Consider the following 19,307-nt stretch of genomic DNA (forward strand, 5'->3'; position numbering starts at 1 on the left):
CGTTATCCAATACATTCCAGTACTGTAAGGGTTAAATCACTATAATGCTATGTGACCCCGTCAGTGCTGGGAGGTCAGGCCAGGAGCTGCGCTGCGGACTTGCAGCGTGACAAACGCTCGTCTGCAAGGGGCCTAACACTTCCTTTATTTCACAAGACATATAGCTAGAGAACTGATAGCAACACACTGAGCATGCTCGACCTAACAAAGGCTCAGAACTACAGGTCGATGCCATGGGAATTTATGAGGAAACACAGTGGGTAGCAAAGGAAGAAAACTACTTTTATAACTACTGGACGGTAAATATGTGAAATTTACATTATATTAGGTAATTATTGACGATGAATTAGTCTAAAACCTAAATTAAATTGATGGTAACCGGAATAGCCCTTTAAGGCCTCATGCACACGACCGTTGTGTGCATCCGTGGCCGTTGTGCCGTTTTCCGGTTTTTTTCGCGGACCCATTGACTTTCAATGGGTCCGTGGAAAAATCGGAAAATGCACCGTTTTGCAGCCGAGGCCGTGATCAGTGTATCCTGTCCGTCAAAAAAATATGACCTGTCCTATTTTTTTGACGGACAACGGTTCACGGACCCATTCAAGTCAATGGGTCCGTGAAAGAACACGGATGCACACAAGATTGGCATCCGTGTCCGTGATCCGTGGCCGTAGGTTGCTTTCATACAGACGGATCCGAAGATCCGTCTGCATAAAAGCTTTTTCTGATCTAAGTTTTCACTTCGTGAAAACTCATTTCCGACAGTATATTCTAACACAGAAGCGTTCCCATGGTGATGGGGACGCTTCTAGTTAGAATACACTGCAAACTTTGTACAAGACTGCCCCCTGCTGCCTGGCACCACCCGATCTCTTACAGGGGGATATGATAGCACAATTAACCCCTTCAGGTGCGGCACCTAAAGGGGTTAATTGTACTATCATATTCCCCTGTAAGAGATCAGGGCTGCCAGGCAGCAGGGGGCAGACCCCCCCCCCCCCCCTCCCCAGTTTGAATATCGTTGGTGGCACAGTGTGCCCCCACCATCGCCCCCCCTCCCTCCCTCTATTGTATTAAATCGTTGGTGGCACAGTGTGCCAACCACCATCGCCCCCCCCCCCTCCCTCTATAGCAGTAACATTGGTGGCAGTGCGCGGTCTCAACAGTAGAAGATTCATACTTACCTGCTTCTTGCTGCTGCGATGTCTGTGTCCGGCCGGGAGCTCCTCCTACTGGTAAGTGACAGTTCTTTAGCAATGCGCCGCACAGACCTTTCACTTACCAGTAGGAGGAGCTCCCGGCCGGACACAGACGTCGCAGCAGCAAGAAGCAGGTAAGTATGAATCTTCTACTGTTGAGACCGCGCACTGCCACCAATGTTACTGCTATAGAGGGAGGGAGGGGGGGGGGGGGCGATGGTGGTTGGCACACTGTGCCACCAACGATTTAATACAATAGAGGGAGGGAGGGGGGCCGATGGTGGTTGGAACACTGTGCCACCAACGATTTAATACAATAGAGGGAGGGAGGGGGGCCGATGGTGGTTGGCACACTGTGCCACCAACGATTTAATACAATAGAGGGAGGGAGGGGGGGGCGATGGTGGGGGCACACTGTGCCACCAACGATATTCAAACTGGGGAGGGGGGGGGGCTGCCCCCTGCTGCCTGGCAGCCCTGATCTCTTACAGGGGAATATGATAGTACAATTAACCCCTTTAGGTGCCGCACCTAAAGGGGTTAATTGTGCTATCATATCCCCCAGTAAGAGATCGGGTGCTGCCAGGCAGCAGGGGGCAGTCTTGTACAAAGTTTGTAGTGTATTCTAACCTGAAGCGTCCCCATCACCATGGGAACGCCTCTGTGTTAGAATATACTGTCGGATCTGAGGTTCACGAAGTAGCTCATATCCGACAGTATATTCTAACATAGAGGCGTTCCCATGGTGATGGGGACGCTTCAAGTTAAAATATACCATCGGAGTGGAGAAAACTCCAATCCGATGGTATAAAAGAACTCCAGACTTTACATTGAAAGTCAATGGGGACGGATCCGTTTGAAATGGCACCATATTGTGTCAACATCAAACGGATCCGTCCCCATTGACTTGCATTGTAATTCAGGACGGATCCGTTTGGCTCCGCACGGCCAGGCGGACACAAAAACGACTTTTTTTTCATGTCCGTGGATCCTCCAAAAATCAAGGAAGACCCACGGACGAAAAAACGGTCACGGATCACGGACCCACGGACCCCGTTTTTGCGGACCGTGAAAAAAAACTGTCGTGTGCATGAGGCCTAAGGAAGAGAGACAGGGAGCGGCCAATTTATAGTATATACTGCCCCCATCTGTTGTAAAATATAAAGATAATGAGACAAAACTGCTCTTTCCTTTTTAACAAACAGATTCAGGTAGAGCCTGTCTGAAGTCAAGTGTTTTCATATCCTTTTCAGTATTTCCTCCAAACACTGTATGCCTCCTCACTTTCTATAGTTAATCAGAAACTAGGGAGTAAAATAGTGAAGTACCGCAGACATCACGATAAAACTAAAAGATTTATTATACTCACAAAAGTAGTTAATATCAAAGCACATCAAATGTCTTAGAAGTCCAGTTTCCTAACTTTGTTAGGAGTGTATTAACTCCAATTGTTTGAATTGCAATTTTCTTCTATAAAAATAAAAATTTACAGAAGTCCAGTTTCCCATAGTTGGCCAACCAAGGTTTCACCACCACTTCATCAGGAGCGTGTGTTTTTTCCCTCAAACAGTTACTTTCTTTAACCACCTAAAAATCGAACTTTTCCATTCTCAATGCAAACCAAAAGTAAATAAATCATCCCATAACAATTCATATCTCTTCAAATATACATATAGTGTAAAAAGTCCTCTTAAAAAAATGCATTTCATTCTTTAACATACCCAAGAAACTTCCATCCAATCATAATTAAGATTCTTCCGTACGCCATACTTGTTATTTCATTCATCTCAAACTTTTAAACCACCAAGCCAATCAGAAATAAAATCCCCTTTATGTAATTAAAGCAAACAACCCCTAAACGTCAGTTTTCCATTCAGAAAAAATCACATGCTAAAAGCAACCAATCACAATAAAGGCAGCCCCTAACATCACCAAAGGGATTCAAATTCAAACAGAGACCTTTAACCCCTAGTCCAATCAGGAAAGGGATATTCTGTGATGTGCTGTTCGTTGTGCCAGATCGTATCTTGTCATTTGTCAAGACTGGGATTTAAAAAAATACAGTTTCAAATCAAACACGATGTTCACATCTTTGGGCTGGAGTGTGCCCAATCAGTAGATCCTCTCCATCTATTTCTTATTTATTTTCATTACAGGATCTTCTCCCTGCCACCTATTTCTTAGTAACTCCAAGCTCTCAAAGATAAGACTAATTCAGCTACTCTCTGTTTCTCCTTCTCAATAGCCAGTGCTGACTGCACAGCCTACCCTGTATTACCTGGCAGATGGTTAGTTACTCAATGCACCGGGGATACAGAAGAATTATTCACTGTCAGTACTGGCCATGCTGATCAGTGTCAATATACTAGGAGGGCAGAGCAAATGTATATGCATAGTACAGATTTCTAGAAATATATAGGGAAGGAAAAAGAATTAACCCCAGCTATCTTTACAGCGAGCGCTGTTTTGAACTGTGTAGAAAGATATGCTCATTTAGAGAGTGCTGCTAAGGCCTCTTGCACACGAACATTGTGTGCCCATGGCCGTATTGAAGCCAACATACAGCAGGTGCGCAATACACGGGCACTGGCCCGTGTGCACTCCACATCGCGAATGTGGACCCATTCCCTTGAATGGGTCCGCAATCACGGAGATGTGGAACGGAAGCAAAAATTGGAACCCCACGGAAGCACTACGGAGTGCTTCCGTAGTGTTTCTGTCTGCGCCTGCGTAAAAAATAGAACTTGTTCCATTTTTTTGCAGTGCGGACGGATCACGGACCCATTCAAGTTGAATGGGTCTCGATCCGTCCTGGCCGCTATACAACGTTCGTGCACAAAGGGGCCTAAGGGACAAGATTTCTCAAATAAATGTACACGTTCTCTCTAGATAAAGTATATTAGGAAAAAGTGTCCTATCACTGCCCCTACACATTAGAAGGAAATTAAATCTTATTATTTATTTATTTTTTAACAATTTTAGTATAACTCGTGCCACTGCACTCATCTTCAAGACGCAAGTTAAAAATAATAAATATGCCCCAGAATTTTTCCTCTCCGGTCTCAAATCCAGTTCATGACACTATAATTAAATACATTACATATTTTCGTTAATATGCTTCAGGATTGGTGAGCTCTATGGAATACCTCAACTGTATGCCTATAAACATAGTGTTAAAGGGGTTTATTCCATCTGATGGTCTTTTTAAGAGTATGAAAACTGCAATTTTTGGCAACTCTTTAGCTCTCAACCTTAGCTACTACTTACCTCACTGGTAAACATGGCACAAAAATAATCACTGCAGGCAGCTAGTACTATACGATGAGCAGGAAAATCCTTCATGTTTACACGGAGTGTCACATCGCATAATGTCTGGCTCTTGCGCAGAGAGTTCATAGTATTTAAGATGGACTTGGCATGCGAGTTTGTCATAATGTCTTTGGGTGCCATGGTGTCAGCAGGCATTGTAAAATCTAAATGTAAACAAGACTGGATCACTAGACAGAGAACTCCACTCTAGCACAAAAACAAAGGATAATTAACATTACAAAACAGAAAAGCATATATTACAGCAATTAAAGGGTTTATTACTTTGCAAGCCCAAATGCCTCAAGAGAAGGTTTTAAGCAGATAATCTCATTTATCTACACAGTGATCAGCCAGAACGTTAAAGGGAGTGTAGAATATTGGGTTGCACTCGATGTCCTGAGCGGTGAGGTGCAAAGTGGAAGAGATATGTTCCACCATCAATAGTAATGAAATACCACTGCACTCTTGCTTTTTTTTCTTTAAGGCTACTTTCACACTCGCGTTTGGTGCGGATCCGTCATGGATCTGCACAGAGGTATCCATTCAGATAATACAACCGTCTGCATCCGTTCAGAATGGATCAGTTTGTATTATCTTTAACATAGCCCAGACGGATCCGTCTTGAACACCATTGAAAGTCAATGGAGGACGGATCAGTTAGATTGTGTGATAAAAAACTGATCCGTTTGGCTCAGTTTCGTCAGACGGACACCAAAACACTGCAGGCAGCGTTTTGGTGTCCGCCTCCAGAGCGGAATGGAGACTGAACGGAGGCAAACTGATGCATTCTGAAGCAGATCCTTATCCATTCAGAATGCATTGGAACTGATCCGTTTTGGGCCGCTTGTGAGAGCCCACGACGGATCTCAGAAACGGAAAGCCAAAACATTAAGTGGCTCAAGGTCCATGCAAGTACCAAATTGTCAGAACTAAACTCGCTATTCTGTCATTGCACTAGATTATTTGGAGGACTTATAATAAAGATATTTTACGTTCATTATACCAAAGAGTGCAGTGGTATGTCTTTACTATTAAAGGGAATGCTTCAACAGAAAATCATTTACTGTTTAAGTTAAAATTTTATGTTAAACACATTGTTCAGAATTGTTTGCAATTTTTTAAAATGTCCATGTCTATTTTAATAAATTACCCTAAAATTCTGCAGGTTCACACTGGCCACTAGGCCTAAAATACGTCAAGACTTCCTGTTCTTTGAGAGCATCAACATGGGCCATAGGCAGTACAGACTGGAAGGGGACCAATGGACTTCTATGGGAGAGATTTCTAGGCATGCTCTGACCTGTGATGTCACATATTGTGAACGGTGGCCCTGTGTTATCTATAGAGAACCGGTACAGCCTGTGATAACCAGTGTTCAGTAGCTATTGCATTATCTGTACAGAACCAGAAGTTTCAACATATTATTAGGCCTACTGATCAGTGCAAAAACGGCATGATTTGTTATTTTGTTTTAAATATACCGGTAGACAGTGGCATGAGATATGGGAAAAAAAATAAAGTAAATTCTATAAAATAGTTTTAACATAAAAACTAGGGCTGCACGATAATTTTGTGCGATTGCGATTAGGGCCCTAAAAATTTAGAAGGATTTAGAAGTTTTTTCTATTAACATGTTTTTGTGTTTTTATTTTTTGTTTCTCCGAGTACCCGTTTAACATAGCTTACCAACTGGAGATTGTGGTGTAAAAAACTCCATTGCAAAACCAGTCCAATTTGAAGTAAAACATTGTTGCACAGATGTATGGCACCTTCAAACCATAGACAAGTGAAGAACACTGATTATCTTGTGCCAATGGCACTAATCGAGGGGTGGGATATGTTATGAAGCAAGTGAACAGTCTGGTCCAGATTTACTAGTCCTGCAGATGGCTGTCTAGACCCGCACCAGATTAAAAACACAGGGGCTCAGGCTGGATTATAAATCTGGTGCAAATGCAGACACTTTTTTCTACCTTTATACCACCTATTGGTTGGCTTACTTTGATACAGAATTTTACGCCAGAATTGTGGCACAAAACGGCGAATCTTCGGCCCAGCACCCCTTTTGGCAGAGCTCTGCCTCAGATCAAGTGTGTTCCTTGCTGAACCTTTTGCCTGACCACCACCTATTTTTATGGCTGTGCCATAGGATCACCAATTTCACCCATTGTAGCTAACCTGTACATGGAAGAGGTCAAACGTAAAGGCATAAACACCTGTATGGGAACTGTCACTGGTTCAGATATGTGGACAACACCCGGGTACTAACGTTTTGGATAACCCTATCCTGGAGGAAGGGGAGCAATGTTATTTATATGGGACTGTATGTTGGAGGGGCTAATTTTATTTACATGGGACTGTATGTTAGAGGGGCTGGAGGGAGGGCAGTGATGTTATTTACATTGGACTGTATGTTAGAGGGTCTGGTGGGAGGGCAGTGATGTTATTTACATGGGACTGTATGTTGGAGAAGCTGACAGGAGGGGGTGGTTATTTACATAGGCCTGTATGTTGGATGGGCCTGTAGAGAGGGGATATGTTATTTAGACTAGTAATGCTCCCGGTGCATAATACTCACCCCTTAGGGCATGTTCACATCACTGCTATTTATTCCTGTTCTTCTGCTCTGTTAGAGGAGCAGAATGAAAATAATGGGAGTCCTAGTGCACATAACTGACCAAAAAGAAGCTGAACAGCCTGCACTGACTAGGATTGAGTCCGTTCAGGATCCTGTCTTGCGTGTCTTTTTTGTCAAATCTTTTTATAGAATCTGCGATAGAGGCCCAAACAGAGCCCTTTACATTACGTAGGCTTATGTATTATTTATTTGAATTACTGCAGCTTTCATACGACTCCTCAGAAATGGTAATAGGAGTATTTTTTTCTCTTGCGGGAAAAAAATATTTAGCGTGACCCCTGGATTCTATAATATGAGGAACAGCCACACGGATCCGCATAAAATACAAATGTGTGCATGGCCTCATAGAAATGAATGGGTCAGTAGTCTAAACACACACACACACACACACAAAAAATAAATAAAAATCCAGATAGCACATGAACAAAAAATTCGATCATGTGCATGAGGCCTATAAAAAAGACAATCCCTTAAAGGGGTTGTCTCATCACAGACAATAGGGGTGTATCGCTAGGGACCCGCACCGATATTGGGAACGGAGACCAGCAAAGTGATGGCTGGAGGACTCCGGTCCAGCCACCACCAAGCACACTCCCCATAGAAGTGAATGGGAGCGGTGGGAACCGCACCTACAAGACAATGCGGGCATATGCTAGCGATATGCCCCCATTGTCTGTGATGAGACAACCCCTTTAAGCTGCAACATCTAAAATAAGAGTTAAACTAGAGACAGCTGGTTCTGGCCCCTAAATGGACTCGTGACAGGTTCCACACTACTTTTGCCTGCTACCTGGATACTGCAATATCATGGAAATCCTCCCCATCCCACGATACCATGTGAATAACAAACAGACTCAAGCAAAGTCGGAAAATACCAGTACCTTAAGTGGCTTAGTTACTTAAAGTGATCTTCAAGGCACAAGAAGGAAGGACAGGAATCTAGGTAGCACATTTTATCTGGCAAGAGGCTTCATGGCCAACCGGGAAGTTTGGTCCTGTGAATTAAACACACTGCTGAAAGTTTGTTCATTTGTAACAGTCTATTAATTATTTACAACATTTTATTTTTTATTTTTTTATCCTTTGCATTACCCTTAGTGACCATTGACCATACACAAAACCAGAATCCATACAAAGAAAAAATATTAAGCCAGTAAGTGCAGCCGTCCCATTGAATCGAATGGGATGAAGGAAGCAATGTGAAGACAACAAACGTATGAGCGCTGCATTCTCGTCATACATCTAAATAGCGGGGTTGTCGGCCTGCAAATACAGTGAAGGAGTTTAAGCATGCATGGGATAGGCATAAGGCCAACCTTCATATAAGATGGGGCTATCCATAGTATTTAGTATATTGGGCAGACTAGATGGGGCAAATGGTTCTCATCTGCCAACACATTCTATGATCTGGTATTGACCTATTCTGGGGATAGGTCATCAATATAAAAAATGCGGAGAACCGCTTTACAGTGGCCAAGCACATTAGATAGAACTTGGTATGTGGTTCAACAGCAGATGAAAAATCCTTTCACAGACCCAGCATATTGGCCGGTATAGTTGTTAAAACTGCCCACGCATCTTCAATAAAACTAGGGGATGGACGAAACATCTTTCTTCTATCAGACGAAAATATTAAACACGGTTGACTTCTCAAATGATAATTGTCTGTCATCAGTCTTTTCCATCCAGAGTCCAGTAAAAAAAAAAAAAAAAATATATATATATATATATATATATATGTGTATTACAGCAGAAAAGACTATCCTTGAGCTGTGATAGGGTGAGCTGAGACACGCCCCCTGAGCTGCAGCAGAAAAGACACTCCCCTGAGCTGTGATTGGGTGAGCATGGGCATGCCCCCTGAGCTGCAGCAGAAAAGACACTCCCCTTGAGCTGTGATAGGGTGAGCTGAGACACGCCCCCTAAGCTGCAGCAGAAAAGACACTCCCCTGAGCTGTGATTGGGAGAGCATGGGCATGCCCCCTGAGCTGCAGCAGAAAAGACACTCCCCTTGAGCTGCCAGCTTGATATAAATCTAGAGCAATGAATGGGGAGATCTCTGGATCCATGTAAGGTACAGGGCTGGTTCTAGCTTTGTTAGAAAGAGATAGTCGTCTTATATATGTCGGATTTTCATTTTTACTAGGGGTGCACCGAAATGAAATTCTGGTCCGAAACCGAAACCGAAATTCAGGATACCCCTTGACCGAAACCGAAACTTCCTTTTTGCCCAAATACTTTTAAAATACTTTTTTTTAAATGATTTTATTAATAATTCTTTTTCATGAATTTAATAAATCATATTACCCACCCACCCCATAACAGTGCCATCCACAGACCCCCACCCACCCCATAACAGTGCCATCCACAGACCCCCACCGACCCCATAACAGTGCCATCCACAGACCCCCACCGACCCCATAACAGTGCCATCCACAGACCCCCACCGACCCCATAACAGTGCCATCCACAGACCCCCACCGACCCCATAACAGTGCCATCCACAGACCCCCACCGACCCCATAACAGTGCCATCCACAGACCCCCACCCACCCCATAACAGTGCCATCCACAGACCCCCACCGACCCCATAACAGTGTCATCCACAGACCCCCACCCACCCCATAACAGTGCCATCCACAGACCCCCCCACCTCATAACAGTGCCATCCACAGACCCCCACCCACCCCATAACAGTGCCATCCACAGAACTCCCCCTATTGCTGCTCCAGTACAGACTAGTTATTATAAAATGTGTACAATTAATAGAAAATAGCGGGGAGGGACTGGGAGGAGGAGCTGGGGGCCGGTGCGTTCACTGTGCTCCGGCCCCCAGCTCCAGTAGTTATAAAATGTTGTACAATTAATAAGCATTCTATTCATGAGGCCCCCTCTGTAGTAGAACATTCAATACAGCCACATCCTACTCACAGGGCTGTCATCTTAATGCTGGCCGGCCGGGCAGAGGAGCGGCAGCGTCACAACTGACGTCATGTGCCCGGCCTACTTTCTGAATGAAGGAGGCGGCGCAGGCATGTGACGTCAGTCGTGACGCTGCCGCTCGTCTGCCCGGCCGGCCAGCACAGCCCTGTGAGTAGGATGTGGCTGTTCTACTGCAGAGGGGGCCTCATGAATAGAATGCTTATTAATTGCACACATTTTATAACTACTGGAGCTGGGGGCCGGAGCACAGTGAACGCAACGGCCCCCAGCTCCTCCTCCCAGTCCCTCCCCGCTATTTCCGGCCGATATGTAAAAATATCGGCAGAAACAGATTAGGTGCATTCTCGGCCGATATTTTCGGCTGCCGAAATTTCGGTGCACCCCTAATTTTTACATTATTCATGGGATAACCCCCTTAAATGCCTATGATCAAAATGACCTCCAACTGCAAGAAGGGCGGCGGGGAAAATGGAGCAGCAGTAACATTGGGGCAGAGGGAGGTTGGGGGTAGTGAGCAGGGTTACCACCTTTTCAAACTAAAAATACTGGCCAAGTTTATATGGTTAAAAACAGGGTTTGATTTTGGGGTGTGGTCTCACATGGGGTATTGGGGGCGCAACTTCACATGTAGCTTGAATTCAAATTTGATCTTACTTTGAGGTTTCCCTATCATTTGTAAAACAAAGTGCAGCCAAAGATGCTGCTAAGGCACTGTGTGAACAAGAACAGATGTAGAAATATTTTATTTGACAAAAAAAGAAAAAGTAAAGTTAATATTTGCTACAATCGTATTTAAAGGGGTATTCCCATCTTGGACACAGAGGGCAAATTGGTAGGATATGCCCCCAATGTCTGAGAGGTGCAGGTCCCAGCTCTGGTATGTTGTAATGTTACAGTACACTCACCGGCTTTTCTTAAAGGGAACCTGTCATCCCCTTTATGCTGTCCATACTAACGGCAGAATAAAATACAGACAAGTGAGTTGATTTCAGCGGTCTGTCATTTATAAGTTAAAAGTAAGTGGTTGCCGAGAACCAACATCTCAATCATTGCAGACTAGGCCTGGAAAAGAGTCACGGCCACCTGAGAAGAGTCCTGGTTATTCATGAATTCCTGTCTCCCTGCCCACCTGCTGATGATTGACTGTCTTCTACCTAGTTTTCTCCCTTTCTCTCTAAGAGAGAACTGCCAATCACCAGCAGATGGGCAGGAGATTAGGAATAACCAGGACTCTTCTCAGGTAGATTTGACTCTTTTCAAGTCCTGAGCTGCAATGATTATGATGCTGGTTCTCAGCAACCACTTACTTTTAGGTGATGAGTGACACCGCTGAAATCAGCATTTCTGTCACTAATTTATGCTCCCCTCAGTGAGGTCAGCATAATGTTTGGGCTGCGCAGGCGGCTGAGTTATCTACAACATATTACACTGCCCATCAGCACTATTAACCCAATAAGGAGTTACTCTGCCAGGTAGATCCAGTGTAAATAGAGCTGATGGGCCAGTGTAATGGACGCGGAGCAGCGCACTGACACAGTGGATACAGCCTGGAGACCAGTAGTCTCTAGTGGGCACAGTGGTGGCATGTTAGCATAATGGACACCGGCCTTGGAGCTGAAATACCGGTTGGGCAGGTGGGTCACCCTAGGGGGGAATACAGTTTATCACCATCCTGAGAGGGTCCTTATACCTAGAAAGTAATGACTGCTTCACATGTCAGCTAAGGAAGCTGCCACAGGGAATGGCTCTATAGGTGTAGCCTGTGTGTTCTCTACACAGGCACTAACCCCACAATCATACCTTGTTTTCTAAAGCAGTTCCCTTCTGTCAATTCCCATGGCTTAGCCCAGCCCTCTAGTCTAATAACCTGCACAATTCACCCCTCTTTTACTCACTCACTGTTTTGCCCGGCGATTACTGATGACATAACAGCGCTTCCTTGGAAATCTTGGTATCAGTACTAGCGTCTACACCCCATGCGCCGTATGGACCTTGTGACGTCACTACCTCTTCACTAGCCAAGAGATCGCGGGACTTACCGGAAGTATCTGTAGAACGCTGCCCGCCATTTTCTCGGAGACAAATCTCTCTTTACAGTATAACGAGCGTTCTACACAACTATCCCTTAATATTATGGTGCCAGACTGTTCAGCAATGATTTGACTAGATTGGAGTGGCTCCTGGTGGAATCTCTGACTACTGAACTGTATAGATTGGAAGGACCTGGAAACCCAGTTTGTATTGGATCACTCACAAGCTTTCTGGCAGCTGTAGTCCACGTTCACAATCCTATGCCATTTTTTACTTTGGTGTTAAAGGGTACCTGTCCCCTCAAAAACGCATATAAAACCGCCAGCTTCCCCTTGACTTCAGGGTGACCGGCAAGATCGCGCTGACGGTGCTTAAAACATTGCTTTTGTCATGTATGGAGCATTAAATTACCGGATCAAACACATGATTAATACCTGACTGGGGGCTACTATAAGGTAATGCTGGCGGTTTTATATGCGTTTTTGAGTTGACAGGTTCCCTTTAATAAACATTGCAAGCCGTATCTCTTTATCCGCTGGTGGCTGCAATACAGTTATGAACAAGCCAGCTCTTTGAGACAGCCTCTATAGGTGAACAGTTAGCCCCACTCACATGCTCCAAACCCTTCTACCATAAAAAAGAGAGGAACACAGTAGAAGAGAACAAGCGGGTTGCCATGACTGAAACCCCAGAATCTATTCTATAAAAAAAAAAAAAAAAGCCTTCAGGATTTTTTGTCATTCAGAGGTAGTGGTTGTGGCAACCTGTGAGTCGTGCTACAACCCCATTCATTTCTATGGATGCACTGCTACACTGTGATCCTTGGTCGACCCAAGAGAGCTGTGTAACCCCAGCCTAAGGGCTCATGCACACGACCATATGTATTTTGAAGTCCGCAAAACACGGATTCGCTAAAAATATGGAAGACGTCTGTGTGCATTCCGTATTTTGCAGAACGGAACAGCTGGCCCCTAATAGAACAGTACTATCCTTTTCCGTAATGCAAACAATAATAGGACATACAGTTTTCATTTATATTTTTTTTTGCGGCCCCATTGAAATGAATGGTTCCACATACAGGCTGCAAAAAATATGGAATGGTCACGGAAACAGAATAAGACTTAGCTCACATCACCGTTTAGCTTTCCATTCTTCTGATCCATCAGAAGAAGGCCTCATGCACAAGTTTTTCGGGTCCGCAATTTCTGAGATTGTTTTTATTAGGGTACTTTCACACTTGCGTTAGAGAGGACCTTTCATCAGTCCAAACATCGTGAACCAAGTATCATGATTATATACAGCGGCACCCAGGGATCTCACTGCACTTACTTATCTCACAGGTTTTTCTCTCCCAGGCTGTGAGCTCTGCGCTGCGATTGGCCAGCGCTACAGCCTAGGAGAAGGAGACGCCCAGGAGAACAAGGGCAGTCTCCTCCTACTATAACCAAGTCCCCGAACATACGAGAGGACATAACGGGAGAACGGAGCGGCGCCCAGGGATACTAGTAAGTGCAGTGAGATCCCTGGGCGCCGCTGTATATGTCATAATACTTAGCTCATGTTTGGACCAATGAAAGGTCCTCTTTAAAGTTTTCCGGTATTGAGTTCCGTTATAGGGGCTCAATACCACTCAATACCAGAAAAAAAAAAATGCATCAGTTTGTCCTAATGCATTCGTAATGGAAAGCATTCCGTTCAGTCTGCATCAGGATGTCTTCTGTTCCGTCCCTTTGCGGTATTTGCCAGGAGAAAATACCGCAGCATGCTGCGTTTTTTTCTCCAGCCAAAATTCTGGAACACTTGCCGGATCCGGCATTCATTCCCATTGAAATGTATTAATGACGGATCCGGTACCAAGTGTTCCGGAAATTGCTTCATTGACGGATCTGGTTTTCCGTTCTGCTCCGGGATAAAGGAGGACCTGGTTGCGCAGCTTCCTGTTTGCCTCTTTGCTGCAGCCTGCGAGGGAGAAGGCAGCACGCAATTGAAGGTGAGTATAAAGTTGTTGTTTTTTGTGTGCAACAAAAGAAAAATGAAATGTAAGCATCTCCTATGTACTTATACATAGGAGCTGTATGTTATAAGTACATAGGTGATGCTAGGAGCAGTAGTACCTAGGACTACTACCCCTAGCATCCACTATGTACTTATACTACCTCCAGTCCCTATGTACTTTTGCATAGGGAATGCAGGTACTATAAGTACATAGTGGATGCTAAGAGTTGTAGTCCTAGGTACTAGGAGTAGCAGTACCGAGGATTACTACTCCTAGCATCCAGTATGTACTTATACTACTTGCAGTCCCTATGCAAAAGTACATAGGGACTGCAGGTAGTATAAGTACATAGTGGATGCCAGGAGTAGTAGTCATACATACAAGAATATGACTACCACTCCTTTTATAAAAAAAAATTAGAAAAAAAAAAAAAACAGACCTGGCAGACAGCCCGCCAGCCGGTCACACAGCACGACCGCCCGGCTGCCTGCCAGACAGCCCGCCCGCCTTCATTCCATTCTCAAAAATGACAAGTAAGTAATATTTACGTGGATCTGTGATCTTGTGTAAAGTTCAAATATAATTTTTATTTTTTTCTATATTCATATCTTCTTCAAGTGAGGCCGGGAGCTCTCCTCCTCGACAACATCGCTGGCATGATATGGTATGTCAAGTTGGATAGCATTCCCAACTGTAATATTGTTTATTTATGTATGGTTGCACATATACTCTGTACCTCCGTTTACCCCTGTATGTTATTTCAATTTTAAAACCGTATATTGGATTTTCGCTTGTTATGTGGTGTAATTGCACTGATCATATAATATTAATAATAAAAGATCTGATTCAACTGTAATATTGTGTCATTATTCTAATTATTTATTTTATTTTTTCTCAGTCATCGTCTGTGGAGGAGATGCATCCTGGCCAAGAAAAGTCTACAGAAGAGGAAATCAGGGGTGGAGGACAGCAAACGGTAGGGGTTAGATTTTTTTTTCTCTCAAAAATACATGTTATTGTATGTTCTTAAATTATATATATTTTTTTTGTATTTTACAGCCATCTCGTCCCGTTGCCTCTCAGAGAGGTCTTCGAGCCTCTGTCAGAGGAAGTCAGGGTCGTGTGAGTATTTTTAATCAAAGTCTTTGTAATTTAAAAAGTTTCAAACATTATGTTAATATTTTTTTTTAGGGTTCCCGAGTCTCCACCAGAATCAATAAGGAGGACATTGGCAGTTTTTTTATCGACAATGACCTCCTCATCCAGTTGGAGGAGCGTCCACCGTTGTGGGACCACACTGACCGCCACCACACAGACCACCAAGCAACCCGGCACCTCTGGCTCAAAATACGTGAGGCAATTGTGCCAAATTGGGAGGACCTTGGAGACAGACAACAGGATCAGTGCCGTAAGTATACAGTATTTCATTAGTAGATAGCATACACGTATGTTTTATTGCTCAGAAGTAGCTTACCGTCTAGTTGATGTGGGTCACTGCCACCAATAGTTTAACAACAAATTTATTTTTATTGTTGTTGTGGCTAGATCAATTAAATAGTAAACCATTTTTGATGTCAACAAATCATGTATTTTAAAAACTAACCTTGATTTTTTATTATTTTTTGTTCCAGGGTCGACAATCATGGTTTGCTTGCGGTCCTTAAGGGACTGCTACAAGAAAGACTTTATTAAGGAACTCCGGCGTCCGAGTGATTCAGGAGGAACCTCAAGATGGGCATATTGCTATACTGCTGCCTTGGGGTTCCTACGAAGAACCCTAGAGCTGCGAAGGTAAGATATTATGTTTATAGAGATTCTGGATTATGTTATCCAATCTATGTGTATGGCCCAGGCAGACTGTCATTTGGCCCTCTGTCTTGGACATCCACATAGTATTTTGTGTGGTAGAGATGAGCGAAGCGTGCTTCAGATTATACATCTGAATTTGCTTTTACAAAAAAAAAATTCATACTGTACATAGACACTTCTCTGTACACTAGTAGAATGTATGGGTTCTATCTATGTACACTATGTAGCATCAGACGTCGTTTTGCTCACCTCTATCAGAGGTTCTCCACTGAAATATAATTGGTAATTGTGTTTTTTTTTCTTTGCTTTACAGAACATCAATCAGTACTCGGGCGCCCGAAGTTCCCCAGGAGGCGGTCCCTGATGAGCCAGCCACCGCGGGTCCCTCTCATCCAACTCAACAACTGGTCAGGACTTCAATGTTCCCCTACCCGTGCCCTCTGGCGACGCAACGATGGCCCGCTTAGCCCCACTATTTGCGGCCCTCATGTATCGCCAGAGGACAGGTAGGAGCCGTCAGGCGGACTATGAGGATCTCACAAGGCTCGTTTGTGAGTCCTTGATGGGATTCAAAAATAGAGTTGCCACTTTAAAGGATAATTTGTGGCGTCTTCAGGAGGGGGTGGTGTTGACGTCGCAAATGAGTCTGGTGCATCACTATTTGATATTGGTACTCCCCGTGATGGAACTGTTCACGCCCGACCAACTGTTTGAGGCCAGAAGACAAGTGGACTGCGTCTTGTGTAGGGCTGCAGCTAACTATTATTTGAATAATCGATTAGTTGTCGATAATTTCATTGATTAATTGGGAAAAAACACCAAAATGACAAAAAAAAGGGGTTTATATGATTTTACTTGAAAAATTATGTTCAAAGCCCATATTAAAACAAATTGTGGATGGCACTGTTATGGGGGATCTGTGGATTACACTATTATGGGGGATCTGTGGATGGCGCTGTTATGGGGGATCTGTGGATGACACTATTATGGGGGATCTGTGAATGGCGCTGTTATGGGGGATCAGTGAATGGCGCTGTTATGGGGGGATCTGTGGATGGCGCTGTTATGGTGGGGTCTGTGGATGGCACTGTTATGGGGGATCTGTAGATGGCACTGTTATGGGGATCTGTGGATGGCACTGTAATGGGGGATCTGTGGATGGCCCACGTACTGGCAATTTTAGCAATCTACATCCCGGGTGTGGAGAACTGGACTGTGGACTTCCTCAGCAGGATGACATTAGATCCGGGCGAGTGGTCCCTGCAGCCGAAGGTGTTCGAGGCGATCTGTCTGTGTTGGGGTCGCACGGACGTGGACTTGATGGCCTTGAGACTCAATCGGAAGCTTCCCAACTGTCTCTCCTGAGCAAGAGATCCAGAAGCTTGCAGCGTGGATGCCCTGATCTCCCCTTGGCAGGGGTTCTCCCTCCTTTACGTGTTCTACGGAAGATCAAGATGGAGGGCATTCCGACAATCCTAGTCGCCCCGGATTGGCCCCGTCGCGCGTGGTACGCCGACCTCGTTCTTTTTTTAGGAGACGTTCCTTGGTCACTGCCACTTAGAGACGACCTTGTTTCGTAGGGTCCGGTCTTCCATCAGCATTTAAGGTCTTGTCGTTTGACGGTGTGTCTATTGAAACCGCCATTCTGACGCGAAGAGGGTTTTTGGCCGATGTCATCGGCACTGTGATTCAGGCCAGGAAGCCTGCATTGTCCATGATCTATTACAGGACCTGGGAATTACAGGATTACAGGGAATCAACAAGGTAAAAGAGGAGAGAATATTTAAAAGAAGAAAAGCTGCTACAAGAGGACATAGTTTTAAATGAGAGGGGCAGAGGTTTAAAAGTAATATCAGTAAGTATTACTTTACTAAGACAGTAGTGGATGCATGGAATAGCCTTCCTGCAGAAGTGGTAGCTGCAAATACAGTGAAGGAGTTTAAGCATGCATGGGATAGGCATAAGGCCATCCTTAATATAAGATAGGGCCAGGGACTATTCATAGTATTCAGTATATTTGGCAGACTAGATGGGCCAAATGGTTCTTATCTGCCGACACATTCTATGTTTCTGGAGGTCCTTCCTGGGCTTCTGTGAAAGCCGGAACATCCTCCCACTTCGTTTTTCTCTCCCCATGGTCCTATCCTTTCTACAATCAGGGTTGGACCTCGGTCTAGCCCTTAGTTCTTCGAAGGGTCAGGTGCTTTCTATCTTTTCCCCTCCCCTCCATGACGGCACCTTACTTGGAGATTATCCTCCTCCTCCAGCCAGGCAGGGACAGGAAGGTTCAAAAGGGCCCGCCTCCTCACTTATCTTCAGTGTCTTCCTGTCCCTGCCAGGCGGAAGATAGGATACGTTCGTGCTCCGGGAGTTATCGCGGACGGCGGGTGCATTGCGCCAGCCACGGTCTTACCTTGGGCAAGTAAGTCCGTTCCTTGGATGCCTGCCGCGGTCCTCTCCTTATTTAAAACTCGCGCGAGCCAGCGCGTAGTGGCAGGCCGCGGCAACCGGACACTCAAAGGAGTACTTCCGGTTTCTAGGCTGCCCGCTGCCCGAGATTCTCGGCTCCGGCGGGTGACGTCATCTGGGGGCCTAATTATGGTAGCCGGAGAGTTGCCGGCCCGGATGACGTCGGAGGTCCTGGGGAGGCTTCCGGCCATACGAAGTGTTTAAAAACTGGCGCCCTGGTCAAGTCGGATGTCGGCCTCTGACCAGAGAGTTTGCAAGCTTCCTGCAGCCTCAGACATCCACACATATGGATTAGGAGGAAGCTATGGACCAACCTGTAGCTAGTAACAAAGATAGTTCTGTAAGGCCTAAAATATCGCAGAAATCTAAAATTCCTAGATGTCGCGTATGTTCGGCCAAACTCCCCGATAATTATGCTAAAAAACTTTGTGGAAAATGCATTGATAGCATTGTTAGGGAAGAAGCCCCGTCCCTGAAACAGGAATTGCAGTGCCTGATTAAGCAAGAAATAAAAACGGCTTTCTCAGATTTTTCTGCAGCCGCTAACGTTCCATCAACTTCCAAACAGGGGCCCAGGAAAAAATCCCCCTTAAAAACCTCTTCATCTTTCTCTGATGTCTCTTCAGATAGCAATGAGGATAGTAATAATTCTGACTCTGATGGAGATTTTAAAAATTATCTATTTTCATCTGACGATATAAAGGAAATATTAAAAGCGGTCAGGGATACCATGGAAATTAAGGAAGAAAAAGTTCATAGGTCCGCCCAGGATAGAATGTTTTCAGTATTAGAACCCAAGAAGGAAAGGGTATTTCCGGTACACAAAAATCTGCAGTCTCCTATCTTGAGGGAGTGGAAAAATCCTGACAGGAAGGTTTTCCTACCCCGAACAATTAGGAAAAGGCTTCCTTTC

At 44.7% G+C, this 19,307-nt stretch overlaps 1 protein-coding gene and 1 long non-coding RNA gene across 7 annotated transcripts in view; one reads left to right on the forward strand and one right to left on the reverse strand.

Annotated features, from left to right (window-relative positions):
* KLHL12 (kelch like family member 12) overlaps positions 1–12,086 on the reverse strand; it is an 85,691-nt gene extending 73,605 nt beyond the window's left edge. Inside the window, exons 1-3 of one of the 6 annotated variants that reach the window (XM_044287663.1) lie at positions 11,989–12,086; positions 8,028–8,141; positions 4,467–4,672 (exon numbers count right to left, since the gene is read on the reverse strand). In XM_044287663.1, the coding sequence (XP_044143598.1) occupies positions 4,467–4,664 (198 nt within the window). In that variant the 5' untranslated portion in view covers positions 4,665–4,672; positions 8,028–8,141; positions 11,989–12,086. Of the gene's footprint in view, positions 1–4,466; positions 4,716–8,027; positions 8,142–11,984 lie in introns of all 6 variants that reach the window. The other 5 variants (XM_044287665.1, XM_044287664.1, XM_044287666.1 and 2 more) reach the window with 5 other exon arrangements.
* A 2,395-nt stretch (positions 12,087–14,481) lies between these two features.
* LOC122933280 lies at positions 14,482–16,756 on the forward strand. The gene is made up of 5 exons (XR_006388409.1): positions 14,482–14,780; positions 15,015–15,092; positions 15,176–15,524; positions 15,748–15,907; positions 16,239–16,756. It is a non-coding gene; the product is annotated as an uncharacterized LOC122933280 (long non-coding RNA).
* The last annotated feature ends 2,551 nt before the right edge of the window (positions 16,757–19,307 follow it).

The sequence above is a fragment of the Bufo gargarizans genome, chromosome 3 (genome assembly GCF_014858855.1).
Source record: "Bufo gargarizans isolate SCDJY-AF-19 chromosome 3, ASM1485885v1, whole genome shotgun sequence".
In the NCBI taxonomy this organism is placed as follows: domain Eukaryota; kingdom Metazoa; phylum Chordata; class Amphibia; order Anura; family Bufonidae; genus Bufo; species Bufo gargarizans.